Below are 27,503 nucleotides of genomic sequence, written 5' to 3' on the forward strand. Positions count from 1 at the left end.
GGTATTTATCTTTGAATCTCTGACTTAGTTCACATTGCATAATTACTTCTGAGTCAAACCTCGTTATCACAAATGCAAGACCCAATGAAAAAAGCATAAGGAGACACACAAGTACAATGAATAGCCTGATCATTACCAGTGTGGAATGGAGAAAGATGATGGGCATCATGAGGAAGTGGGAATGGGAACTAGAGGCTTCCATGGGGTGAAAAGAATACAGGGAACTCCTCCAATGGTATTTTCATAGCATATTATGGTGCCAGATGGTAGTTACTTGTGGAGAGCATAGTAGAACCTACAGAGTTGTCGAATCCCCATGTTCTACACCTGAACTAATGGAACATTGTCCATTATACATTAATAGAAAAGAAATCCAGATGGATACTGAGAGGCATATACCTATGTAGATTAAACTAGTGTCTGAAGAAGTTGCAGGTAGGGTGCCTGGGTGGTTGACGGGGTTAAGCCTCTGCCTTCAGCTCAGGTCATGATCTCAGGGACCTGCGATTGAGCTCCACATTGGGCTCTCTGCTCAGTGGGGAACCTGCTTCCCCCTCCCTCTCTGTCTGCCTCTTTGCCTACTTGTGATCTCTCTCTCTCTCTGTGTCAAATAAATAAATTTTAAAATCTTAAGAAAGAAAAAAAAAAAGATTTGCAGGTAAAGAAAACTAACCTTACTCTTCCAAGGAAGCTACCCCTAAGTATTCATAAAGGATAAAGTCCTAGGAAAGCAAATTGATCTGTATCACAGTCGAGATGAAGTTTCCTTAATACAGAAGGGGACAGGGAATGAGAAGCATGTGCCCAGCAGTGTGAAGAAGTGAACTGGAAGACCAGGAAGAGCCTGTGGTCCTCATAGGCTGAGCAGCCCGAGGGGTACAGTCATTTCTGTGAGAGTTTTTTTTTGTTTTGTTTTGTTTTTTTATCTTGGTTTTGTTTTTTTCAGTGTTCCAAGATGCATTGTTTATGCACCACGCCCAGTGCTCCATGAAATATGTGTCCTCCTTAATAGCCACCACCATGCTCCCCCAAACCCCCACCTCACTCCCCTCCAAAACCCTCAGCTTGTTTCTCAGAGTCTGCCAGCTCTCATGGTTCACCTCCCACTCCAATTCCCACCAACTCCCTTCTCTCCCTCTGCCAATGTCCTCCGTGTTATTCCTTATGATATGATACTTGACTCCCTCTGCTTGACTTACTTCACTCAGCATAATCATCTCCAGTCCTGTCCATGTTGATAAAAGTTGGGTTTTCATCCTTTCTGATGGAGGCACAATATTCCATTGTATATATGGACCATATTATCTTTTTTAAAAAATTTAACATATCATATGTTATTAGCCCCAGGGGTACAGGTCTGTGAATCACTAGGCTTACATACTTCACAGTACTTCTGTGAGAGCTTCTTAAGTCTATTTCCTTGAGTGTGGTCTCTCTCATCTCTCCCCATTTAAGAGTGTGTAGTAATGGCCACAGGTTTCAGGATGGCTTTTCTGTGTAAGTGTATTCTTTGGAGAAGACCAGAAAGTGTAACCACCTTTTATAACTGTGCTCATTTTCACCAAAGTCAGTTTCTTTTTTTTTTTTTAAGATTTATTTATTTATTAGACACAGAGAGAGAGATCACAAGTAGAAAGAGAGGGAGAAGCAGGCCCCCCATCGAGCAGAGAGCCAGATGCAGGACTTGATCGTAGGACCCTGAGATCATGACCTGAGCTGAAGGGAGAGGCCTAACCCCCTGAGCCACTCAGGCCCCCCATCAGTCAGTTTTCAGGAGGAAGTCTCGGTGGAAAGAAGTGATCCTGTAGCCTGAAGCCATGAGTATTAGGAAAAAATGCAGGGGAAACCTGAAATTGATAAGGGCTGTGGATGCAGTGGGGTCCAAGCTACAAAATCCAGGGTTGCAGCCAGAAGCAGATTGCACCTGCTTTTCTCATGAAAGAGGGAGCTATTTCCATGAATACGGTGGCGTGGTGAATTGAAGAAATAAAAGTAAAAGGAGGTCCAGAGAAAATTGTACAGGGGTAGAGTTGGCTTGAATGAAGAGGGAAGGGAAGGGAAGGTCTCCATGCTCACCTCTATGCTCTTCCCGCTTTTTAGGAACCTTTGAAACTCTTCATCATGATTCAGTCATGGAATTCTGTGGGAAGCATGCATTGTCAATATAAGACATCAGTGGCACATTTGTGAAAAGTAGAAACTCAGACCTCACCCAAACATCCAAATCAGAATATGAATTTTAATAGTCTCTCCAGTTCATTGTCATACACATTAACACTGGAGACGTGCACATCTAGCTCGGCCAGACTCTTCCATTATTCTACTCCTGACATCATGTCTCTAGGACATTGTTTGATATCTGTGCCTCGTATGCCATAAGTCAGGATATATGCTCTTCACTTCCCAGATTATTTTGGTTAAGGGTTATCCCATGACATCACATAATGTTAGGATGGATTTTGATCTTTGTGCAAAAATGACATTGGAGTTTTGGTAGAGATTGCATTTTCTGTTGGTCACATCAAGATTTATTTTGTTTCAAAAAAAAAAAAAAAGATTTATTTTGTTTCAGTTATTCCAGTGGAAGAACATGGATGCGTTTCCTAGTTATTCATTCTTTGAATCCAGCACAGTATATAACACTTTTCATCGTTTCTGGTTTGACCTCTACCATTATGTTAAATTGGAAGCATTTTGTGGGACGAGGGGGTTTGCTCTAAATGTATGATGTCTCTGGGAGTTTTTCTTTGTTGCGTAGAAACAAAACTAATTTTTATGTGTTGGTTTGCGTACCAGCTTTATAAAATCCATACGACTTTTAACAGGATTAAAACAATAAAGATTCACAGGAGAAGCAAGGGCAGTGGAGTAGGAGGATCCTATACTCGTGTGTCCTGTCATGAGCACCACCAGGCAACTGTCATGTCATCCTAAATGCCCCAGACATTGGGCTGAAGAGTGGCAGGAGAAACTCCCCAAGTAAGAGGAGAGAAGAGGACACATGGAAGATGGCAGATAGGGTGGAGATATGGTTTACGGAGGAAAGGAGTATAGCATTGTGGAGGGGAGGGAGCCCCAATTGTGCAATAGGTGTCATGACAGAGGACCACTCAGGGGATGCCTCAGGAGGTTTCCCAAAGCCATTGGCTTGGAGAGGGAGAAGGGCTGAATTTCTTGAGTTCTTGGAACCAGCACATCTCAAAGTCTGGAGGTTTCATGGTCAGCAGGTTTGGATGGGATAGAACCAGGAGGGTACTGGGGTGCTCCCAGACAGAAGGTTGGCAAACAACCTGCAGGCACCGAGCATGGAAACAGTCATCTGAAGAACACCTGGGGTGCACAGTGGGGAGAGTATTCAGTAGTCTAGGAGCACATTCCTGAGAGGAAACATTCAGTGACATGTGGCTTCCAAAACATGGGAGCCCTCTCCTGTCCTGTAGCATAAAGCAGAGCCCCACTCAGTGAGGACCCTGGCTGGCTGCCTTGCTTGCACCAGTCCCCACCCCCTGTGATCTGAGGGGACTGTCCTTCTCAGTGAGGCTTTCCTCAGGCTCAGCAAGGTCAGCCCCTGCCCACCTCACATCTCCTGAGCAGAGATTCTGCAGGGCCACAGTCCTGGTGGAGTTGATGTCAGGTCTCCTTTCACAAGCAGAGCAGAGCTCACCTAGTCCAAACTGGCCACATTCAGGCCAGGGACCAAACACTGCCCGTAGCAGGCAAGGAGAGCCCCTGCAGACCACTGGTCTGAAGGATACAACAGGACACATCATTGACTTTTCTAATGGACAGAGGAAAGTAGAGAGTTAACAACTGGCAAGATGAAAGAATTTCTCCCAAGGAAAACCAGCAGATGAGACCAAGGCCAGAGATCCAGTGGAAACAGTAGTAAGGAGCTTGATGGCGAATTTAAGGTCGCAATCATAAGGATACTCAAGGAGTTGAGAAAACAATAGTGAGAACTTTACCACAGAGATAAGAGTTAAAAAATAATTGGGTGTTTGGTGGCTCACTTGGGTAAGTACTGACTCTTGATTTCTGCTCAGATCTTGATATCAGGGTCCTGGGATGTAGGCTCAAGTCACACTGTGAATTCAGTGTGATGCCTGCATGTGATTCCCTCTCTCATTAGCTCCTACCTGGAATCTTGTGAGTCCCCCCCTCAAATATATGTCTTTTTAAAAATCAAACATAGATGAACGATGCAGTAAGTGAGATTAGAAACAGATTTGATGTAGAGGACAGGCTGGAAAAAGCAGAAGAATGACTTTGTCATATAAAAGGCAAATGAAGTAATACTGAATCTCAATAAGAGAGGGAGAAGAATCATGCAACACAGGATTGCATTTAGGGAATTCATTGACCCCATCAGTTTTAGTAAAATTCCTAGGTCTTGGGCTTTTCTGTCTGTGCTGCTAGAGTATTGATTCCAAATTCAATTTTCATCCTTCTTAGTGATCTCAGGAGATGGCCCATTTCTTTGGTTCATGGTTAGGAAGTCAGTCTTAATAACTTGTCCAATTTTAGGAATTCTCTGTTTTGTTTTGTTTTGGTTTTGGTTTTGGTTTTTTTTTTCATAAATTTCCCTAGTTGGGGGCACTGGGAAGCTCAGTGGGTTAAAGCCTCTGACTTCAGCTCAGGTCATGATGCCAGCCCAGGGTCCTGGGATCAAGCCCTGCATCGGGCTCTCTGCTCAGTGGGGAGCCTGCTTCTCTCTTTCTCTCTGCCACTTGTGATCTCTGCCTGTCAAATAAATAAATTAAATCTTAAAAAAAACAAATTTCCCCATTTGTTGTTTTTAATGGGTTGTGGAGTTAAAGCATTGCCAGTTTTGTTTTGTTGATTGAAATGGGCATTACTTTCTGCGTTCCGTTACTGCTAATCTTCTACTTTATTTCACACTTTTCTTTATATCATCCCTCTACTACGTTTCATCCTGCTCTCTTCTTTTTTTAGTTCTTCTGGTGGAAATTAAGTTGTTTATTCCAACATTTTTCTTAATTCTGTATTATATAACATAAAAAACTTGGGAAATGGGAAGTCTAGTAGGGAAAAACTGGCAGAAATAAACAATACAAACAATGACCAAAAACAGTAAAAAAAAAATTAAAATGATGATCTTTAGGGATTTCAGTAATCATGTCCCATGTGAACAATGAGTTTTATTGTTTTTTGGGGTTTTTTTTTTTGTTTTGTTTTGTTTTTTGTCAGCTTAGATTCCTTTACTCTAGTTTTGGTTGCATAATTGTTCTGAATAGAGAATCTAGTACTATGCTCAAAGGCAGTGGTGGGCTCACTTCATTACCTGCTGATGATTGAGGAGAAACTTGCAGACTGTCCCTACTGAATAGGTTTCAGCTTTTCATGCATTTGTGGCATTCATTAGGTTGGGGTTTCCTTCTGTCTCTCCTGTGAGTATTTTTATCATGACATGTTGTCCAGTATGACCATATTTGTATTCGGTCTCCCTTAATGTGATCATGTCATTTTTGCCCTTCAATCTGTTAATGTGGAGTCTTGAATTTATGGTTTTCTGTATGTTGGAGTGCTCTTAATTCCAGGTCCGTTTCCCACTTGATCATCTTGTAAAAAGGGAAAATGTGCTTTTGATTCAGTTTCCTCTATTTTATTGTGGACTTTGAGTAAATATGTGTCAGAGGTAGAGTTTTGCAAACTTTGTTCTTTGTAGTGTCTTCATCTGGCTTGCATGAGCTGGGAAAGCTGGTGCCACAGAGAGAGTGTTCTGCTAGTTTCTCTGATCATCACTCCTTGGAAATGTTTGAGGAGATTTGCAGTCCTTTCTCCTTCGGTGTCTGTTTGAATATCCAGTGAACTCATCTGGCACACAGTTTTTATTTGTTGGGCTTTTTAATTTTATTCCCCTTTCATTTGGCTTCATGTTTGCAGACAAGCTGAGAATTTTTTTCTACTTTTCTAAGTGATGGAGTCTAAATTGGTTATACCTTTTTTGAAATGTATACTTGTCTTTTATTAACAATTTGTAGGCACTGATTACCCATTGTTGCCTCTTATAATTACTTTTATTCCTACAGTCAGTTACACTGTGTCTGATTTCACTTATTCTCCTGTTATTTTAGTTGGGTTTTGTGTGTGTGTGTGTGTGTGTGTGTGTGTGTGTGTGTGTTATTCTTAATTTAGTTCATGGGCTGTCAGCATCGTTGATCTTTTCTGCCAAACAACTCTTCCTGTGCTTGATATGTTCCTATTTTTACTGTACCCTATTTGGTTCAGTTCAGTCTTCTGTTTCTATATCATCTATTCTAATGCTGATTTTGAGCTCATGTGACCCTTTTCCTGATTGTTAGAGATACAGGAAAGTGATTTGTGCTACACCATGACCATACTGCAGAATTCTCTATTAGACTCTGTGCTCAGTACGTTGTGTGCCATGTTGTGTGTCCATAGAGAAATGAGGTCCTGATGACTCCTTCTCAGCCATCTTTCTGACTTTGTCTGATTGACTTGATGCTTCTGTATTAGTAGTCATCAGTAGATTCTTCTGAATGTAGTCAGTGCAATGGTTTTACTGTTATTTGGTATCTTTCAGCTGTATCTTCACATGACACCCAGAGTTTCCTGCTAAAGCAGAGCATAGAAGGTTCTTTCCAGAAGGTATCAATGCACAGACACAAACATAGTGCTGTTGAGATTTTACACTTGACGCACAGACTGGGACAATGATGGGGAGAGAGAAGTGCATCAAAGAAATTCTGGGCGATACACGCAAACCAAGGCAATTGCCCTTAATGAGAATGTCGTTTCCCCAGATGGTGAAGGATATAAACCACTGTGGAAAACCTCCCTTTTTAAGTCAACTGTTTCTGCAGAGCAGTGTGTTTCTGTCAGCACAAGCTCCAATCAGATATTCAAACATAGCTATTTGTGGACAGACCATTTGGAACATCTGAAGAGTAACCTAGTCCATGCTGAGAACAATGATTTGAGCCATTTGGAAGATAGGACTGGCCTGACCTTAAATCAGATTTAGAAATGAAGAACAAAGTGCTCAGTGGGATTCATTCAAGAGGGGCTTCACTGAGGAGTCGACCCTCCAGAATGACCAAAGGCTTTTCAGTGGAGACAGATTTGCTCAATGCACTGTATCTCAGAAAACATTGAACCAGGGCTCCTGTGTTCACCAATGTGTCAGGGCTAGGTTTGCAGAGAACCGTTATGAATGTGATAAATGTGGCGAAGGCTTTCATCCAAGCTCTTACCTCAGTATACTCCCTTCAGGAGACTGTCTTCATAAAGTTAATGAATGTGGGAAAGCTTGTAACCAGTCTTCCAGTGTTGGTGATCATCAGAGAATTCATGAGGGAAAAAGCCCATTCACATCTAGTAAACCAGGGACCATGTTTACTCAGTCACCAAGCCTAAACATCAATGAGATAATCCCTCAGGGAGAGGAAACTTACCTCTTTAAGGAATGTGGTAAATCCTTTGACTGTCACTCAGCACTATCTCAACATCAGCGAATGCATACTGGAGAAAAAGTATACAAATGTGAAGAAGGTGGTCAAACCTTTAAGGACTGTTCATCAATAAATGGTCACTTGCAGATCTATTCTGGAGAGAAACCTTACAAATGTCAAGAATGTGGCAAAGCTTTTAATGATCACTCAAGTCTTAATAGAGATAAACAAATTCATATTGCAGGGAAAAATTAAAACTGTAATGAATGTGCCAAAGCCTTTAAATCATTCTCAGAACTTACTCACCATCACAAAATTCATTGTGTAAAAAAACCTTATCAGTGTCAAGAATGTGGCAAGGCCTTTAAACACCCTTCACACCTTACTCAGCATCACAGAATTCATACTGGAGAGAAACCTTACCAATGTCAAGAATGTGGGAAGGCCTGTAATATGCACTCTCATCTCACTCGACATTGCAAAATTCATACTATAGAGAAACCCTATAAATACCAAGAATGTGGCAAGTCCTTTAATTTGAGCTCAGGCCTTACTGAACATCAGGGAATTCATAATGCCAAGAAAACTTATGAATGTCAAGAATGTGGCAAGGTCTTTTATGACAGGTCAACCCTTACTCAACATCACAGAATTCACAGTGGCGAGAAGCCTTACCAATGTCAAGAATGTGGCAAGGCCTTTATTTGGAGGTAAAGTCTTACTGAACATTATAGAATTCATACTGGAGAGAAACCTTACCAATGTCAAGAATGTGGCAAGGCCTTTAACTGCCTTTCACACCTTACTCGACATCACAGAATTCATACTGGAGAAAAACCTTAGCAATGTCAGGAATGTGGCAAAGCCTTTAACGTGCACTCACACCTCAGTCAACATAGCAGAACCCATACCAGAATGAAACACTATAAATACCAAGAATGTGACAAGGCCATTAACTGGTGCTCAAGGCTTACTCAAAATCAGGGAATTCATAATGGAAAGAAATCTTACCAATGTCAAGAATAGGGTCCCAGGATTGAGCTCCGTATTGAGCTCCCTGCTCAGCAGGCAGCCTGCTTCTCCATCTCCCCCTGCCCGACCCTCCTCACTACTTGTGCTCTCTCTCCATCTCTCTGTCAAATAAGTAAATAAAATCTTTAAGAAAGAAAGAAAAAAAAAATGTGAGAAAAATCGGTTAAGGAGTGCTCACCGATTCATGCCTATGAGAGAATTCATATTGGACCATAACCTCCCAAATATAACCAGGGTGGCAAGGCCCTTGTCCAGCATGCATGCCTTCTAAACAGAATTCATACTGGAAAGACACCGGATGAATTATGTGGCCAAACCTCTAGCAGGTACACAACCCTTACTGCACATCACAGAACTCATACTGCAGAGAAAATTATGGATGTAATGAATGTGAGAGAGTGCCTAAGGATTGCTCCTTCCTCACTCCATATGAGAGATTTTATATAGGAGAGTAAGTGTACAAATATTAAGAATGTGTCTGACCTCTCAGTGGGACTCCCAATTTTCTTCACATCGTTGTTTTCATACAGGAGTGAAAGCGTGAAATGTAAAGAATGTGGCCAAGCCTGTAGCTGGAATTCAGTGCTTACTCAGTATCTCAAAATGCATAGGAGATTCAAACCCTTGAAACATCGTGAATGTGGAAAGATTTTCATTTTAGTATACATTGGAGCACACACCAGGGGGTGCATTAAGGAAAGTCAGTAGAAAATTAGCAATGTTTAGAAAACTATTGAATTGAACATCTGATGCCAATGAATTTTACAGAAATCAAGCCAATGGAATACATTATTCATTCTATTCAAACATTACTCCCTATGAAATAGTGATTATAAGGAAAAATCAAACTTAAACACTTAGAAAATGTATGTGGTATTCTGTTTCAACAGATTTAGCAGATGGACTTTTTCATATATATAAGGACAGTATTTTTAAGTATTTTACATTAACCCTATTTGAGATTTGTGACTAACAGTATTAATGTATTTCCTCTGAAATCACTCCAGAAAATTCTTCCTTTCCTTGTGGGTGTGTAAGACCACATGGTTGATTGTTGCTACATCAAATTAGATGTCCTGCTCCATTAAGTGGGACCCATGCGTACCTAATTTTCCATGGAAGATGACCATATGATATAAAGCATATGAAGTATATCTCAGTGGAGATGGTGCTTACGGTTATAACAATGATGTAATGGAAGAGGTGGTCGGAGCACACACTTCTGCATTCATTGAAACTAAATAACTTCTTCAATATTAGAAATAAGAGGTTTTCCTGATGATTCTTTAAGGAAAAAGGTAGCCGGTCAGTAAACTACCAATGTATCTTCCTAAGTACAATCGTTAGAGAGTATGACTTGATATGGTTAAATGAGGAAACCCTGACAGATGACTGCAGGAGGGTAGCTAACTCTTCTTTACAATGCCATACCATTGAACATACACATTTCTGAGGAATGTACCTCAGTCCTGAAATTTTTGGAAACAGGTACTCCATATCCTTCTGAAAACACTTGAATGCTTTTGCACGTGTGTTCTGTATTTTGAATGGTGACAATAGAGTGGATTTGAAATGCATAACTTAGTGTTTGTGTGAACTTGATGTATTTTCATTAATAAAATCTAGTGTGTTTTAACATCTGGATATGGATGTGTCATGAATGATGTGTTATCCTACATCTAGTGTTCATTTTTCTCATTGAAGATTGTAGGGATCTAATTGAATCAATCACCTATATGATACTGGAGTAAAACAATATACCTAGGAATCCATTTTCTGTGAAGGTTTAAGTTGTCTGAAGGTTTAAAGGATATGTGATTATTTTTCCCCTAGTCTATGCTGTGATTTTCTCCTCTTTGTGAATACAATGATATTAACCATGGGTGTATTACCGAGGTATGTAACATAGAGGTATTGTTCCTATTTTATCTCACATAATCTGTGTTACTGCTACTTGGCATCAATTTTGTGTAGCCAACATTTTTGAAGGTCCTTGCACTGACAGGAGCCATTCTCAAGAGTGCATTCCCCAGTCATCACACTGCAGGGTGTCAAATTAGTGGAACATCTTATATGACATCTGTACTCCATTCTTGTGAACCACCATCACTCTTTCTCCCAATGCTTTCCCTCCCATGTCCCTTAGAGAAGACTTCCCCTCCTCCAGAGCCTCCCTAAATCTGTTTCAGTCGGAATGGCATATTCTGGACTTAGACTTGGGACTCTCTAGCACTGCACCATGGACCCAAATGAAAGCATGTGCCCCATGTCCTACACGGAGTGGTATTTCGATGTGTCTATGAGGTACACGTGCATATGACCATGCTATGTGTGTTATAGATACCCCATAAGAAAGAGAAATCTATCCCAATAGGCGTGATGTGGTAGTCCAGGGAAGAGACAGAAAATATTCAAGATGAAGAATTAGCATGTAGAGTAGAAGTGTCCCGAATTTCCCAAGAGACTCCCTAGATGTAGAAAAATAACTTCTACTTGTTTATGACCTAGTTATCTCCAGATCTCCAGTTGGATTTGCCCAAATTTTTCTTTCCAGCTATGTAGGCACCACAGCCATTCTTTTTTGCCTGTGCTAGGAGAGAGTGTATTCAGAAAATGCTTCATTGAGATTAGACAGGTGGAAAGCTGATGGGTATTAAGACATTTAGCACGGGGATGTGGGATGTGAATCTAAGTAAAATTTGAAGAAGGCACCATCCTTCAAGAGAAAGGCAAGACCTATTAAAATGAAATGTGAGGAACTCTTTCCCATGTGGGAAGGGACCTGGAGGTGACTCCCTTTAGTCACTGCAACGGCACAAGGAGCTCTTGCTGGTGTCATCTGATGAACACATGTAATGGGGGAAAGAATTGGCTAATGTGGGTTTCTCAGGAGTAGGGAAGTCCTGCTTCATCCTGATGATTTGATTGATCTCCTGTGTCTTCCTGAGGACTAATGCTGCTGGATGTCAGTGATTACACTACTTTACCCTCCTAGGGATGGAGGAGGATATTGGATGATGCAATCATGTGGGCAGCTTTAAGATGTCACAGGGTAGAATAGATTGAAGAAGCCTTCTGAACAGTGAAATAGGCAGGATCTGCAAGACATGTGCTGTGGTTGCTCCCAAGCCCTTGTTTCCCAGGGAGATCACCCCAGTCAAGGTCAGATCCAGTGTGGTTGGGTGATCTTCAGGGAAGCTGCTTCACTGCTGTGCGGGACTTTCCTCCCTTTTCTCAGCACCATAATGAGTGTAGTTCTGTATTTTGGGTCTTTGCATCGCATGGATTTGTTGGTGAAGCAGTTCAACAGTGAGAAGCAGTGAGTATATCTGCCTGAAACAGTCCAGCCCAAGTGTTCATTGACCCCTCAATGAATAAAGAAGATAGAAATCAAAAGGCATATTTATAACCCTAAAAGGGATGAAATCTTGCCAATTGCCACAAGATGGATAGAGCTAGAGTGTATTCTTCCAAGTGAAATAATTCGGAGAAAGCAAGTATTGTATCATTTCAGTCATGTTTAAAATTCAGAAAACAAAACAAGTGAGCAATCAGAAACAAAAGAGAAAGGGAGAGGCAATACATGAAATAAATTTTTTAAAAATGATTTTATTGTTTTTACATAGAGACAGTGAGAGAGGCAACAAAAGGAGTGGGAGGGATAAGTAGGCTCTCTGCTGACCATGGTGTAGGATTTGAGGCTTGATGCTGGAACCCTAGGATCAGGACCTGAGCTAAAGACAGATGCTCAATGACTGAACTGCCCAGACACACCAAGAAACAGATTCTTTTTTTTTTTTTAAAGATTTTATTTATTTATTTGAGAGAGAGAGAGAGACAGTGAGAGAGAGCATGAGCAAGGAGAAGGTCAGAGAGAGAAGCAGACTCCCCATGCAGCTGGGAGCCCGATGCGGGACTCGATCCTGGGACTCCGGGATCATGACCTGAGCCGAAGGCAGTCGTCCAACCAACTGAGCTACCCAGGCGTCCCCAAGAAACAGATTCTTAACTTGAGAAAACAACCTGATGGTTGCCAGAGTGAACGTGGGTTAGTGGATGCATTAAGTAAATGGTGGAGATTAAGGACTGCCCCTGTGATAGGCATAGAATGTTATATCGAATTGTATAATCACTGTTGTACACCTAAGTCAAATATTACTTCAATATGTTAATGAAGCAGAATAGAAGGAAGAATCTTAAACGTATTTTGTGTTTTGCACATTTAAGAAATTTTTTGTTTTATATTGTCTGACTTGTAGCTGTTGCCCAAAATATACCTTTGCACACAAATACAAATACGTATTGTTCTCCCTTCCTCATTCTTCCCAAATTCAGAAAGTTTTGGAGACTGTTCTTAATTTTTATGCCATTATATATTTTAGCTCTGTATGAATATGCTAATCAGAGTGATCTTACTATATTTCATGTCAGGGTTTTCTCTGTAGTTAGTCTGCCTAAATTCAAAGTGCTTAGTATTTTATAGGCTGATTCTTCTACACTTCCCCTGATGGAACACCTAAATTATTGGTGTCCTGAATGGGAATCCCTGTGGGATGGCTGCTGGATGCTGAAGCTGACTCTGCCGCTGTCTACTGAGAAGAACTAATGTCATTTTTGTGTTTGGATTCATTCAGAATCTTACTGTAAGAATGCATCATTTCAATGGGCTACATTGTGAAGGATTTAAAATTTTAGGGTTGCCTGGGTGGCTCAGTGGGTTGGGCCTCTGCCTTTGGCTCAGTTCATGATCTCAGGGTCCTGGGATTGAGCCCCGCATCAGGCTCTCTGCTCAGTGGGGAGCCCGCTTTCCCTCCCCAACCCTGCCTGCCTCTCTGTCTACTTGTGATCTCTCTGTCAAATAAATGAATAAAATCTTTAAAAAAAGAATTTGAGGGTGCCTGGGTGGCTCAGTGGATTAAGCCGCTGCCTTCGGCTCAGGTCATGATCTCAGGGTCCTGGGATCGAGTCCCACATCGGGTTCTCTGCTCAGCAGGGAGTCTGCTTCTCTCTCTCTCTCTCTCTGCCTACCTCTCTGTCTACTTGTGATCTCTGTCAAATTAAAAAAAAAAAAAATTTGAAATTTCAAAAGACAGTTTTATCTGTGCCCCAGACTTGCAATTTGTGCTTCTCCTGACTCTAAAGTGTGTTGTGGCCATGCAGTATCAGAAAAGAAAAGTACCTTTCTTTTAGTAGATTCATAACTGAATTCCTAGTGATTTTTTTTTTTTTAAACAGGAAATCTATTGGCTGCAAGTTGGTAGATAAATCAGAAACACCTGTTCCCATTGCTAGCCAAAAAACTACTTCTGCTACCCAAACACCGAAGGATAACTGCAAAGCCTCTCAGATTGTGTGACCTATTATAACCAGAAGATGCCTAGTCATCACCAAATTGAGTTTATGGTGAAACTCAAGCCAAGTAACAATACATTTCCCTGGTGTCGTCACCTGCCATGTTATTTACCAAGAGAGGTCTGCCCAATCAGGTGCCTTGTTTCTCCCACTGCAAACCGAAAGCACCATAATCAAGAGTTAGTTCACTTTTTCCTTCCTAGTGTTTTTTTTTTTTTTTTTTAAGATTTTATTTATTTATTTATTTGACAGACAGAGATCACAAGTAGGCAGAGAGGCAGGCAGAGAGAGAGGGGAGCCAGTAGGCTCCCCACTGAGCAGAGAGCCCCATGTGGGGCTCAATCCTAGGGCCCTGGGATCATGACCTGAGCCAAAGGCAGAGGCTTTAACCCACTGAGCCACCCAGTTGCCCCTAGTGTTCTTAATGCTAACTTTTTGATATACACAGTCCTTGTACAGTAACTTTTTAATGTTTTTTTTTCTTTTTGGTTTATGACAACTTAATTCTAGGATTTATTTTGTACTCTTAACATACAACAATTGCTTTTTAAATATTCTTATGAGATGGGGTACCTGGGTGGCTCAGTTGTTAATTGTCTGCCTTCAGCTCAGGTCATGATCCCAGGGTCCTGGGATCAAGCCTTGCATTGGGCTCCCTGCTCTGCAGGAAGACTGCTTCTTCCTCTCCCACTCCCTCTGCTTGTGTAACATCTCTCGCTTTCTTTCTCTCTGTCAAATAAATAAATAAAATCTTTAGAAAAAAATTCTTATGAGAGAGAGAGTACACTTGTCACTGGTGGTGTTGGGGGAGGGGAGTGGCAAAGGGAGAGAATTTTAAGTACCCTCCACCCTGTGGACAGAGCCAATCCCGGGGTTCCATCTAACAACCCTGAGATCTTGACCTCAGCCCCATCAAGAGTCAGCTGCCTATCCAACTTAGCCACTCAGGCTTTCCATCTTTTTAAATAATTTATTTTGATTCCAATTAGTTAACATAACTAATGTTTTCAGTTTCAGATGTCGAATATAGTGATTCCACAGTTCTGTACCTCTCCCAGTACTCACCAGGTGTATGTCCCCATTAATCTTTGAAATGGAGTCTCGCTGAAGCATGAATGCAGCCATGTGAATTTTTTTAAAGATTTTATTTATTTATTTATTTCACAGAGATGACAAGTAGGCAGGCAGAGAGAGGGGGAAGCAGGCTCCCTGCTGAGTAGAGAGCCTGATTGGGGGCTTGATCCTAGGACCTTGAGATCATGACCTGAGCCGAAGGCAGAGGCTTAACCCACTGAGCCACCCAGGCTCCCCCAGCCATGTGATTTTTGTTCCACTTGATTCTTTTATGTGGTTTCCTGTTTCAGTCACCAGGACCACTATAGAAAGACCACTTCATCTTTTACAGTGAGACACCATTCAGTATTTCCTGGAATGGCTAAAAGAAAAAGGATAACACCAATTTTCAGTGAGAATGTTGAGGAATTAGAATTCTCATATCGGGACGCCTGGGTGGCTCAGTTGGTTGGACGACTGTCTTCGGCTCGGGTCATGATCCCGGAGTTTCGGGATCGAGTCCTGCATCGGGTTCCCAGCTCCATGGGGAGTCTGCTTCTCCCTCTGAGCTTCTCCTCTCTCATGCTCTCTCTCATGGTCTTCTTTCTCAAATAAATAAATTAAATCTTAAAAAAAAAAAAGAATTCTCATATCGATGGGAGGGTCAAAAGGACATTCACTTCAGAATGTGTGGCAGTTACTTATGAAAAGAAATATTTACCGACTGAAGGGGAACAATTTGTTACCCTAAAATGTATCTGGCATAAGCATTATTTTAGGCTGGTTATTTTAAAGGCAGATAAAGGAAAGGCTCTGAAATCCTGTGTTTACTTTTGGAAGACTTTTGCATTTGTAAGAAAAAGCTCCGCCTGTAAGGTGTCTCTGTGTAGCAGAAAGGAAGAGAATGTGTCTCCAGAAACTCCAGTGAAGGCCTGGATCTTCATCTGTCACCACCACAGCCTTGGTTAATGTGCTTGGCCTGGTCACCTCCCCTTTACTTCCCAATAGGATCACGTGTGGAGTTTCAAAAAGGATCTTCTCTGTTAGCCTCCCTTTCAGATTCTGTTGGTCAGTTTGGGTGGAAACAATCCTGTTACATTAATTAAGGCCTCCCAGTGATTCTCAGTGAGGCCAGGGGTAAGCACGAGGGCTTCAGGTTATTTTATGAGAGCGAGAGGAGGCTTTGGCTCATGGAGAGGCAACATGGTCTCTGCTATGTGAGCCTGGGAGGGTCAGGTCCATGCAGCACATGGTGCCTATGCACTCTCTGTCTCTCTGGGCACTTTGGAAGGGGAGCCCCCCTGGAATTAGAGAAGGAAAATTCAGGGACTGGTGTTCAAGTAGGAACTCCAAGTTTCTGAACAGTTCCTGACACAAAGCACTAGGATGTTGGGTCTATCTGCTTTTCAGGGTCTTGTCTTCAGGCGAGCAGTTTACAGGTGAAGAGTTTGTATTGGCAGCTTGAGGGGCATTTTCTCCTGATGGAGCTGTGACTTCTCTACAAAAACCTTAGGAGAAAAAAAAAAAATCTACAGAATGAAGTAAAAGAAGAAATGGCCGTCCAGTTCTCAGGTATGCCTGGAATCTCAAGTCAGAAGTCTAGTCATTTCTCTCCTGAAATTCCTTGCATTTAGAAATAACAAATGTTGATTGCTCTAGTTCTGAAGTTTCTGGTGCATGTGTTCTTAAATGTAGTATTCATTTTCTGAAGTGATACCATAGGCTAGGTCTTTAGAACACTACTCCCCTATATCCCAGATAACCCCTACCTCCCCTACCTCCCTTCTCTGCCTTCTTTCCAACCTGGCTGCAGTAGGCCATCAGCAGTTGTCACTTTGAATTAAAGTCCTGCAAGTATTGAAAATATTCCCTTGGTGGCATATTCAGAGGGGAAGGTGTGTGGCGTCTAAGATTCCCGTTGCTGATGAGGTCTGGTCCTGGTTTATCAGGGAAGGGAAAACATTTCTCATTTAGGGCCTGTCTGGATGTTTTACCAGGTCTGTGTAGCCCAGGAGTAAGAAAATGCACAAGTAAAATGATGGATATAAGGTCCAGAATAACGTGGAAGTTCTCAGATTAAAGAAGTGGGGGGAGGGGATTGTTGATTCTTCCCCTTTAGAATGTGAAAAAGATGGGAAGCCTGGGTGGATGAGTCAGTTAAGTCACTGCCTTCAGCTCAGATCATGATCCAAAGGTCCTGGGATCGAGTCCCCCTTCAGGCTCCTTGCTCAGCAGGGAGTCTGCTTTTCTCTCTGCCTCTGCCTGCCACTCTGCCTGCTTGTGTGGGCTCTCTCTCTCTCTGACCAATAAATAAATAAAGTATTAAAAAGAATGTGAAAAAGATGTTCTATGTAGAATACACTAGAGGTTTGCTTGGGTGGCTCAGTCAGTTACGCACTGGACTGTTGATTTCAGTTCAGGTCATGATCTCCAGATCCTAGAATGAGACCCGCTTCTGGTTCCCTGCTCAGTGGGGAGTCTCTTTGAGATTCTCTCCCTCTACTTCTGGCCCTCCCCTCCTCCTTCTAAAATATAAATCTTTAAATAAAAAGACATGTAAATAAAAAATACAGTAGGTATTAGAGTACATGGAAACTGTGGTGTCTAAAAGAGTCAGATGGGGACCCCAAATATGGGCCCACGATTGAGTGGAAGCCAGTCAAGTGGGCTCTGAGAAGAATTCACCTGAGGCAGAACAAAGGTATAAGAAGTTTATTGAATACACTGCAAGAGAGCAGCAGGCAGGACAGCAGAGGAGAGGCTGTTTGTAAGGAGACAGTGGTGGGGGCTGTGTTTGAAGGAGGAAGGTAGGGGTTCTGGGAGCTTATCCAATTTTCCCTTTTCTGGTCACTGTACCCCATTTTCAGTGGCCCGGTGGTTGGTCAGGGCCCATGGTTACTTTGATGTGGGTCCCCTGATGGGCCTGTCTGTATTCAGCCATAGGGGTGCTGGGGCCCTTTCTCCATTCCTTTGATCAAGTCTGCTTGCCTAAAAGCAGCCTCAACAGAAACTATAGGTGATTTAACCTCATTTATATCCACTGTATTTTCATAATTAGATTTCTATTCTAAATTACTGTTCTCAGACCATAAGAAAACACCAGTGATAGTGTGTCCTTTGGTGTGCCTTGGGCACTGGGATCAATTTGTTGGCATACACCTAATGTTAACTGCTTTTACTGGCCTGTTGCTCTTTGCCAGATTCCTCCCCTATAGTGTTCATATTCCCCGTCTTACATTTGTACAGACCTTAGGTGTACCGAGTGATATGCAGAAACCATCACATTTAAGATGGAAACTTTGTTCTTCTGAGTTTCTTTTGCTTGGAGTCTTTCTTTCTTTCTTTTAACTCTACCCCTATATTTTATCAAAATGGCAAATACCATGAATTAACTCAGCTGTTGACTTGAATTACAAAAGTAATATGCTTCAGTGAAAATAAGAAACTTTCTACAAACCTCTGACCATAATAAATTGCAATGTATAATGTATATAGGAGTCCTACAGAGCAACAAACTCATGTGAAACAAAAATATTTTTATACCTTTAAAATCCAAAATTCTCTTTAAAATCATTCATGAAAAAGCATCTCAAGTCAGAATTAAGCCCTCAGTCAAGCATTAGGAAGCTACATTACAGCTATTTAATGTACAAAGAGTCTTCTTTCCCCAGTCACTTCATCCAATGTCTGTTTCCAGAATCATACAGACTTAAGCTTCTCTCCACCCCATGCCACCATTTCTTCAGACCCTGAAAACTGAATTCGTTGAACACCAGAAATATGACATTGTATAAACGTAACATTTTGTTGTTGACCCTCTGTAAGTTCTTCACTTAGTCCATCTGTAGCTCTGAGTCTTCCACCAACTCCTTTCTCTCCTTTCATAGCCTCTCTGAATTTCTGAAAGGATAATTTTAGAAGTTCAACAGAACCGTCACAGCCTGAGGTCAGCATGGCAAAGAGAATTTCTTCTCCCTTGATTGTCCTCCGTTTCTCTTGATGGCATCTTCAATTTGCTTCAGATGTTACAAAGCTGATGAGCTCACTTACTCGTTCTTGAACACAGTCCTTGGCATTTTACAATCTTTCCCATTTGAGGTATGACATTTTCTATTATCCTTGTTACATTTGCAGTTGGAAGATAGATATCGCGTTCTCTGAAACTGTCTTTTGAACCATTTGTGTCTTCAGGATCATTCACGCTGTGCTCAGTGTCATCATGAGGCTGAATCACATAGTGGCTTCTTCCCATGTAGTGTGCAGCCATGCCTAGTAGAGAAGCATCTGTCGTAGCGCTATTGCCACTGGTTGTCATGAAATACTGTGAGAACTGTGTTTGTTGTCAGTAGTGTTCAGAAACACCTTTTTTTTTTTTAATATTTTATTTATTTATTTGACAGAGAGAGATCACAAGTAGGCAGAGAGGCAGGCAGAGAGAGAGAGAGAGGGAAGCAGGCTCCCTGCTGAGCAGAGAGCCCGATGCAGGACCCGATCCCAGGACCCTGAGATCATGACCCGAGCCGAAGGCAATGGCTTAACCCACTGAGCCACCCAGGCGCCCCAGAAACACCTTTCTAAAAAGAGGTCTGATCTTTGTCCAAGTTCAACCTTTGAGGCAAGGCCAGGGACCACAAGCCGCCAGATGACTGCATTCTTTATGTGTAAACAAGACTGCGGGGAGACCAAATCCACTCCTTCCTCCGGGGCACCTCCGTTCCTACCCAGGCAGGTTCGCAGGCTAGCCCTAGACCCGCTGGCCCTAGACCCGCCCCCCGTGGACGACTGTCAGTCCTACCCGGGTGCGCGGTGGCCCACCGGGCCCGTGGCACGCATCCCCCTTCTTTTTGACCCAGGCCCCAGGCCCCAGGCCAGCGCCCAACACCTGCCAGGCATCTACCCGGCCAGGGCACTGGGGCAAAGATGTCCGCCTGGCCGTGCCCCTGCTAGTTGTTGCGAGCCCCCCACCCCCACTCTGACTCTGTGCACCAGCCTTGCTAAGGGCCCAGGGTCGTGAATGGGGTCCAGGCCAGGGTCTCCCACCCAGCTCACTGCACAAAATGTAGCCAGCTGGGGTGCCATTGAGAGGAGGTCTGACGGTGCCCTCGGGAGCTCCCTCCTCAGCCTTGGGCCAGGAGCTCCTCTGAGCAAGATGCAGCCTTACCAGCCTCCAGCAGCACGAAGCTGCCGGCAACCAGAGCAACCTGCCCCCATTCTGGTCCCAGCCCAGGGCGAGGGTTGGGCAGGCAGAGGAGGAAGGCCAGTGGGACTGGCCATGGCAGTGTTGGGGACAGGCACAAGCTGTTTCTTTTTTGTTTGTTTGTTTTCTTTTTTAAAGATTATATTTGCTGGGACGCCTTGGTGGCTCTCCAGGTTAAGCATCCGCCTTTGGCTCAGGTCAGGATCCCACAGTCCTGGGATGGAGCCCTGCATCTGGCTCTCTGCATAGCGGGGAGTGTGCTTCTGCCTCTCCCTCTCCCCCTGCTTGTGTTCCCTCTCTTGCTGTCTCTCCCTCTGTCAATAATAATAACATAACTTTAAAAATAACTTTAATATGGTGACATTTATTATTTGATAAAGATAGCAAATGAGCAGTGGTGGAGGGTGACTAGGGAGTCAGATCTGGGGCTCAATCCCAGAACCCTGGGATCACAATTTGACCTGAAGGCAGACAGTTAACTGAGCCACCCCACGCACCTTTCTTGTATTCTCTGAGGAAAAGAACAAATCATGGAAGTGTAGATAAAATTAAATTTCCTTTTACTTTTAGCCCATTGATAAACTCTTGAGACAGGCACAGTGTGACATTCCTCAAGGAGTTCACAATGGTGGCAATGTTGTTTTGTTGGAAGCAAAAAGTAACCTTAGCTTGACAATTAACCATACCTCTAGGATCCTGTAAGTCCTCTTTAACACAGGATAATCCCTTTGAAAACTTTATCTCTACCCCTAACTATATGTTGGCAGTCATCCCCTAAGCATAGAGCCCACGGATAGATATCTGAAGGGTCCATGACTAAGGTTTTACAAGATAGTCATATGTGACCTCATCATGACAGCACCTTCAAGGTCCTGGAAACCTTGCTTCCAAATTCATTAGAGACTTCTCTTGTTCCCTCAACCCCTACGCCACTGAACATACATCATCAGTCACTGCTCACAAACCCAGTATAGCTCTTTCTACCCATAGGTCCTGTCCCCATATTTAATAATACCACTTTTTTGCACCAAAAACATCTCAATAACTATTTCATCATTCACTCCTGAACCCCAACATTTCACATCAAAAAACATCTCGAGAATTCTTTCTTGACCATTGGCTCCTGTCCCACATCCCTGTTTGCACTGAATAGGGAGAGCTCTCACCTTTGTGTAGTTGATATATTTGACTTCTGGGGGTGGAGGTTCTTAGGCAGTCAGCCCTCTGTCCCATTGGTTTTTCTTTTCTCCACACTAATGTCATGGACATACACTTCTTCTTTTTCCTTTTTTTAAATAACAAGTCTTTTTTTTTTTTTTTTTAAGATTTATTTATTTGACAGAGAGAGAGAAAGATATCACAAGTAGGCAGAGAAGCAGGCAAAGAGAGAGGGAGAAGCAGGCTCCCTGCTGAGCAGAGCCTGATGTGGGGTTCGATCCCACGACCCTGAGATCATGACTTGAGTGGAAGGCAGAGGCTTAACCCATGAGCCACCCAGGCACCCCTGGACATACATTTCTGTTTAACTCTTTGTGTTCTCAGAAAAAGAGAAAAATCACATAATCAACATTTTAAAAAAATATTTATTTATTTATTTGACAGACAGAGATCTCAAGTAGGCAGAGAGGCAGAGAGAGAGAAGGAAGCAGGATCCCTGCTGAGCAGAGAGCCGGATGTGGGGCACTATCCCAGGACCTTGAGATCATGACCTGAGCCAAAAGCAGAGGCTCAACCCACTGAGCCACCCAGGTATCCCCATAATTAACTTTGAGGCTCTTAAAATCCTGAAATCTAATAGATCACAAATGATCATTGAAACAAAACTTTTCAATGAAATACCATGTTGCGGAATCATGGATTAAAATGGCCAAGAAAGGGGCACCTGGGTGGCTCAGTGAGTTAAAGCCTCTGCCTTCAGCTCAGGTTATGGTCCAAGGGTCCTGGGATTGAGCCCCACATCTGGCTCCCTGCTCAGCAGGAAGCCTGCTTCTCCCTCTCCCACTCCCCCTACTTGTGCTCCCTCTCTTGCTCTGTCTAATAAATAAATAAAATCTTTTTTTACAAAGTGTGGATGTGTACATGAAAATTAAATAGGTAGATCAATTGGGTGCCTGGGTGGGTCGGTTAAATAAATGCCTTCAGCCCAGGTCCTGATCCTGGAGTCCCAGAACTGAGTCCCAAATAGGACTCCCTACTTTTGGGGGCAACTTCTCCCTCTGACCCTGCCCCCTCTTGTGCTGTCTCTCTCATTCTCTCGCAAACAAACAAACAAACAAAAAGTGGATCAATTTTATTTAGACGCCTTCTTGTTTCCCTCATTCTTCTCCAGTTTGACACCTGCTGTGAACACTGCTTTAAGGTCCTCTCTGCATATTGACCTGCATGTCATATTAGATAGACTCTATAAAGGTTAGACAACCTGGGTGAAAACCCGATCCCTTCCATGTTACTGGATGTCTGACAAAATATTCCCAAAAAAATAGAAGAAGAATGTGTGTGTTCTGAGATTTTCATTCATTAATTTATTAATTTATGAATTACTGTTAGATGGTCTAGGGTAACTAGGAAATGGTGAGAAAGGATTGTTGTTGGCTTTCTTGCTCTTCCAGTAAAATCTATAATGGCTATAAAACCCATTCAGGGAGCACCTCGGTGGCTCAAGCGGTTAAGCATCTGTCTCCAGCTTGGGTCATGGTCCCAGGATCCTGGGCTGGAGCCCTGCATTGGGCTCCCTGCTCAGGGGGGAGTCCGCTTATCTCTCTGCCTCTGTAACCCCTGTCTTCCTGAAGTCATCTCTTGTGTTCTCTCTCTCAAACAAAAAAAGATTAAAAAAATAATTAAAAGCACTTTTTTGCCTATTCCAAGTCCTCCAAGACTTCTTGCCTTAGAGTTCTACCTCTTTCTTCTTCAAAACTTTATCCCTTTGCCCATAAGGTACTGCCTTGTTAGAAAGGTAGACTCTAGGCACCTGCGTGGCTCAGTCAGTTGAACGACTGCCTTAGGGTCAGGTCATTATCCTGGAAACCCTGTATCAAGTCCACATTGAGCTCACGGCTCCACAGGGAGTCATCTTCTCCCACCTACCTTCTCCCCTCTCATACTCTCTCTCTCTCTCTCAAATAAATAAATAAAATCTTAAAAAAAAAAAAAAAAGAAAAGAAAAGAAACGCAGACTCTGATCCCACTCCTGAACAGAATGTGCATTTTCACAACAACTCCAATGCACGGTTTTGAAGTTTAACCCACTAAGAGATTCCACCTAAGAAACAGACACAACTTTCTGTATGATGTAAACACGGTGGTAAAAAAAAAAAAAAAAAAATGTGTATGCCTGTGTTGATGCCTTCATTTGACAAGTTATCTTGGAGAAACAGAGTGTTAATAATTATTTTGTGGATCTTATGCCATCCTCTTACCTCGAGGTTAGAGAATCCATTAGAGCATATTACTGTGTTAAAAATTATCTTCCTGTGTAAAGTAGAAAATTCACCTAAGCCAGAACTAGTTGTCCTGGTATAATTGAACTAACATGAGTTCGCTGACTGGTGAGTCACAGAAAGTGTACTCGGTAGGGGTTGTCACATCAAAAAACACCCTGCAATTTGCAGCAAATAAGAATATAATAGGAAATAACTTCCAAAGTAGAGATTTACAGAGCAAGGGAGAATGATTTCTTTTTATTTGGGGTTAGGGTACATATTTACAAAGTGGATCCTTGTCATCTTCCGTAGAGCTGGCCACAAGGAGGCACAAGTGCCTCAAGAAAACACTTCTCTACAGGCTTTGAATTTTACCTAAATGAGTTTGTGTAAACTATAGTGAGATAAATGGAACTAACTCCATCCATCTTTCATCTTAGGTACATTATGAACTCTGCCAATGGCCACCTGGTGACTGTGGTATTTATTGCAGGGACAGCTCACATTCAGAGATGTGGCCTTAGAATTCTCTCAGGAGGAGTGGGGATGCCTGACCCACATTCAGCGGCAACTGTACAGGGATGTGATGTTGGAGAACTACAGACACTCCATCTTCTTGGGTGAGGAAGACTCCTTCCAGATTTCCCAAACCCCATTCAGGGTGTTTTTTTTTTATTTGTTTGTTTGTTTGTTTTTAAGATTTTATTTATTTATTTGACAGAGAGAGATCACAAGTAGGCAGATAGGCAGGCAGAGAGAGAGAGAGAGAGAGAGGAGAAATCAGGCTCCCTGCCAAGCAGAGAGCCTGATGCGGGACTCAATCCCAGGACCCTGAGATCATGACCTGGGCCAAAGGCAGAGGCTTAACTCACCAAGCCACCCAGGTGCCCCCCACTCAGGGTTTTGTTCTTTCCTGTGAAGACTGTCTCTTTGGAGAATCCTCTTTGAACACTGGATTTCAGATCCGGGCAGAAAGGGAAATAAATACAGGTTTGTACATGTAGAGAAGCAATTTCATGATGTGTCCTTTTCAGATTTACCTTCCCTTCCTTAAGGGAACATCACCACTTCTGTAGATGAGTGTCAGTTCTAAATACTGAGGGGCATAAAATGGGTACTTCTCACATCTTCTACTTCAATTTCTACTCTTTATTATTGTATTTCATATTTGGAAGTGGAGGTCAGGATGTGAACTTTGGAAATCCCTCCTTCATGTTGTAAAGGGGCTGTTTTTCAGCAGCATTTGGGAAAACATGTTCTTGATTTTGCAGTGTCCTCTCTTCTCTCCTGAGCACAGTCATAGTTGAAAGTTAGAATCTCCTGCAGTACTCCTTGCCTTTCTTTTCTTTCTTTCTTTAAGAGAGAAAGCACAAGGGGGTGGGGAGGGTCAGAGGGAGATGCAGGACTCCATCTGGGACACCAGGATCCTGACCTGAGCCAAAGGCAGTGGCTTAACCAACTGAGCCACCCAGGCACCACATCTTTCCTTTTTTTTTCTAATAAATAGGTCTCATTGTGTCAAAGCCAGACTTGGTCTCCTTTTTGGAACCAAAGAGGGATCCTAGGGATGTGATGAGAAAGGATACTGTATCCCTCCATCCAGGTAGGTGGGAATGAATGAGGCAGTTGACAGAGGGGAAGTCCAAATGCAAAGGAAGATGATAGACCTTAAACTGTGGTTTGAGTAGCTGTCTGAATAGAAATTAGTTTAGGAGTGTGTTGTTATTTCTCTCTTCCTTACGGAGGGGCAGATGCCATCCAACAGTCTTGGTCTCTCATTCTCTAGGGATTCTCCTTCAGCGCCAGTCATGGACCATCACATTCAAAAGGAGGGCCTCCATAATCTGAGAGTTTTTCCATTGCTTCGAGGGCCCTGCAGAAATCTCCCTGTTTCTGAGGAACTCTATGTTTAGCCCTTTGCAAGTTGTGTTTTTCCTCCTCTGAGAAATGTGTCGGGTCACAGTCGACATATTGGAGTTTAGTGCAGAAATCGGGGAACAGTGGAGACAGATACCACATGCATAAACCAGAAATGGTTTTTGCTTTCCAATGTTATGGAGGCTATAATCTGAGCTCTACAAAACTGAGACTCAGTCATTTTGTCAGATAACAAAGCACCTCCCTGAAATGAGATAATCTAATGCTTCCTTTCCCTTCAGAAGTATTTTTTGGGGGCACCTGGGTGGCTCAGTGGTTGGGCGTCTGCCTTTGGCTCAGGTCATGATCCCAGAGTCCTGGGATCAAGCCCCGCATCAGGCTCCCTGCTCCTCCATGGGAGACTTGCTTCTCCCTCTCCCACTACCCCTGCTTGTGTTCCCTCTCTCACTATCTCTCTCTCTCTGTCAAATAAATAAATAAGGTCTTTTTTTAAAAAAAGTTATTTTTTAATATTAACTAATATAGAAATTTCCACTCTGTTCCATTCATCAGTGTTGAAATAACATAGAATTCCTACCTAAATGAATGCCACAGGGGAGTCAGAACATTTGGATCTCAGATTTTGTAGCTTTTAATAAAGTCTCAGTTGCTACCTTATTAAAATTTGCATCAGTTCATAATTCTGTCTTGTATGAAGCTCCTGTGACTTTTTCCTATGTGTTTTCATTTTCTAAATAGTTATATATAAGCATCCTCATTTTTTTTTCAAAAGTTCTCATAGTACGTAGGCATGTGCTTTATAAGAAGCGAGGTAATGAGTAAAATCCCCATATTTAATGAAAAACTTTTGTTCATAAATTTTTTACTTCACTAAAAATTAAACATGTACTTTTCATCTACTTTCCTCAGAATGTATCTGAATTTCCTCCCAAATATTTATGTTTTATGAAGTTGTCAGGATATTTTACACATTGGTGGTGTTTATTTAGAAATAAACAGATTAAGGTGTCTGGGGGACTCAGTTAATTAAGCATCTGCCTTCACCTCCTGGCATGATCTAAGGTTTCTGGTATTGAGCCCCAGGTCTGATTCCTCCTGCTCAGTGGGGAGCCTGCTTCTCCCACTCCCTCTGTACCCCCCGCCCCCCCACAGCTCGTGGGCTCTGTCAAAAAAATAAAGTATTTTTAAAAATAGAAATAAAAGGATTTTAATTTGCTTGGTTCCAAGGAATGAGGAGTTATGTCTTACATTCAGATAAAAGGAGGAATATATTAATAACATGATACATTTTTTTCAAGTCTTTTAAGCACTTATTTGTAAAATTATCATTAGGCTTTTTTGTGTGTGTGAATTTTAATTAATTAATTTGTCAGTGAAGGTCTGTCAGTAATTCAATGCTTGTTTTTCTTGCATACACAGCTTAAAATTATATTTATTTAGTAGTTTTCTTACTAAATAATGCATGTTTTTAATGTAGAAATTTGGGTTCAATTTGGGCTTACTCTGGCTTTGCAATTCCATAATCATGCACTTCCTTTTGTCTGGGATTCTCCACAACTTTAGTTACTTCTTGTTTCCTTACTAACTGTGTTTCTTGATATAGGATAACAATTTCTAAGTCTAGATTTGAAGGCAATGTGCATTTACTCAAATATGAATCCACTTTATGCTTTTTGCCAAGAATATTATGTATCTGTCTGTGTCAATATCATCCATATGTACTTTGTGACTCATCTTGTGTATTTCTTTCACTGGTTAGTGGTCCGTGTATACTGCATCATGCCTACATGAGTTGTCATAATAGAAATAATTTCATCATCTATTTACTGGTGGATTTTTATTCTCCTTTCATGAGAGACACTTTTGAAAAGTAATTTTGAAACACTTCCTGGGGCACCTGGGTGGCTCAGTGGGTTAAAGCCTCTGCCTTCAGCTTAGGTCATGATCCCAGGGTCCTGGGATTGAGCCCAGCATGGGGCTTTCTGCTCCGCGGGGACCCTGCTTCGTTCCTCTCTCTGTCTGCCTCTCTGCCTAATTGTGATCTCTGTCAAATAAAGAAAATCTTAAAAAAATTAACTAAACTGATAGTCTCAACTGCATCCAAAATTATTCTGCTTATCTCCATTCCTGCACACACCT

At 42.2% G+C, this 27,503-nt stretch overlaps 3 protein-coding genes and 2 pseudogenes across 3 annotated transcripts in view; 2 read left to right on the forward strand and 3 right to left on the reverse strand.

Annotated features, from left to right (window-relative positions):
• Nucleotides 1-27,503, reverse strand: part of LOC116579132 (zinc finger protein 11-like) — a 1,039,038-nt gene that overhangs the window by 775,564 nt on the left and 235,971 nt on the right.
• LOC116579165 (putative protein ZNF720) overlaps nt 1-27,503 on the forward strand; it is a 794,777-nt gene that overhangs the window by 694,119 nt on the left and 73,155 nt on the right. The gene's annotated exons all lie outside the window — the stretch shown is intronic.
• The window catches only part of LOC116579148, a 187,889-nt pseudogene that overhangs the window by 87,307 nt on the left and 73,079 nt on the right, over nt 1-27,503 (reverse strand).
• LOC116580006 lies at nt 18,570-19,185 on the reverse strand (annotated as a pseudogene).
• LOC116580007 (protein ZNF738-like) lies at nt 20,020-25,103 on the forward strand. The gene is made up of 3 exons (XM_032326039.1): nt 20,020-20,104; nt 23,963-24,106; nt 24,994-25,103. The coding sequence occupies exons 1-3, from the start codon at nt 20,020-20,022 to the stop codon at nt 25,101-25,103; spliced, it is 339 nt and encodes a 112-aa protein (XP_032181930.1).

The sequence above is a fragment of the Mustela erminea genome, chromosome 19, assembly GCF_009829155.1.
Source record: "Mustela erminea isolate mMusErm1 chromosome 19, mMusErm1.Pri, whole genome shotgun sequence".
Taxonomy (NCBI): domain Eukaryota; kingdom Metazoa; phylum Chordata; class Mammalia; order Carnivora; family Mustelidae; genus Mustela; species Mustela erminea.

Bases quoted from the DNA above. Each gene is read 5' to 3' on its own strand.
- LOC116580007 (XM_032326039.1), top strand. From the start codon at position 20,020: ATGCAGCCTTACCAGCCTCCAGCAGCACGAAGCTGCCGGCAACCAGAG. The intron at 20,105-23,962 runs GTTGGGCAGGCA...CCACCTGGTGAC, and splicing joins GGTCCCAGCCCAGGGCGAGG to TGTGGTATTTATTGCAGGGA. The intron at 24,107-24,993 runs GTGAGGAAGACT...TCTAATAAATAG, and splicing joins CAGACACTCCATCTTCTTGG to GTCTCATTGTGTCAAAGCCA.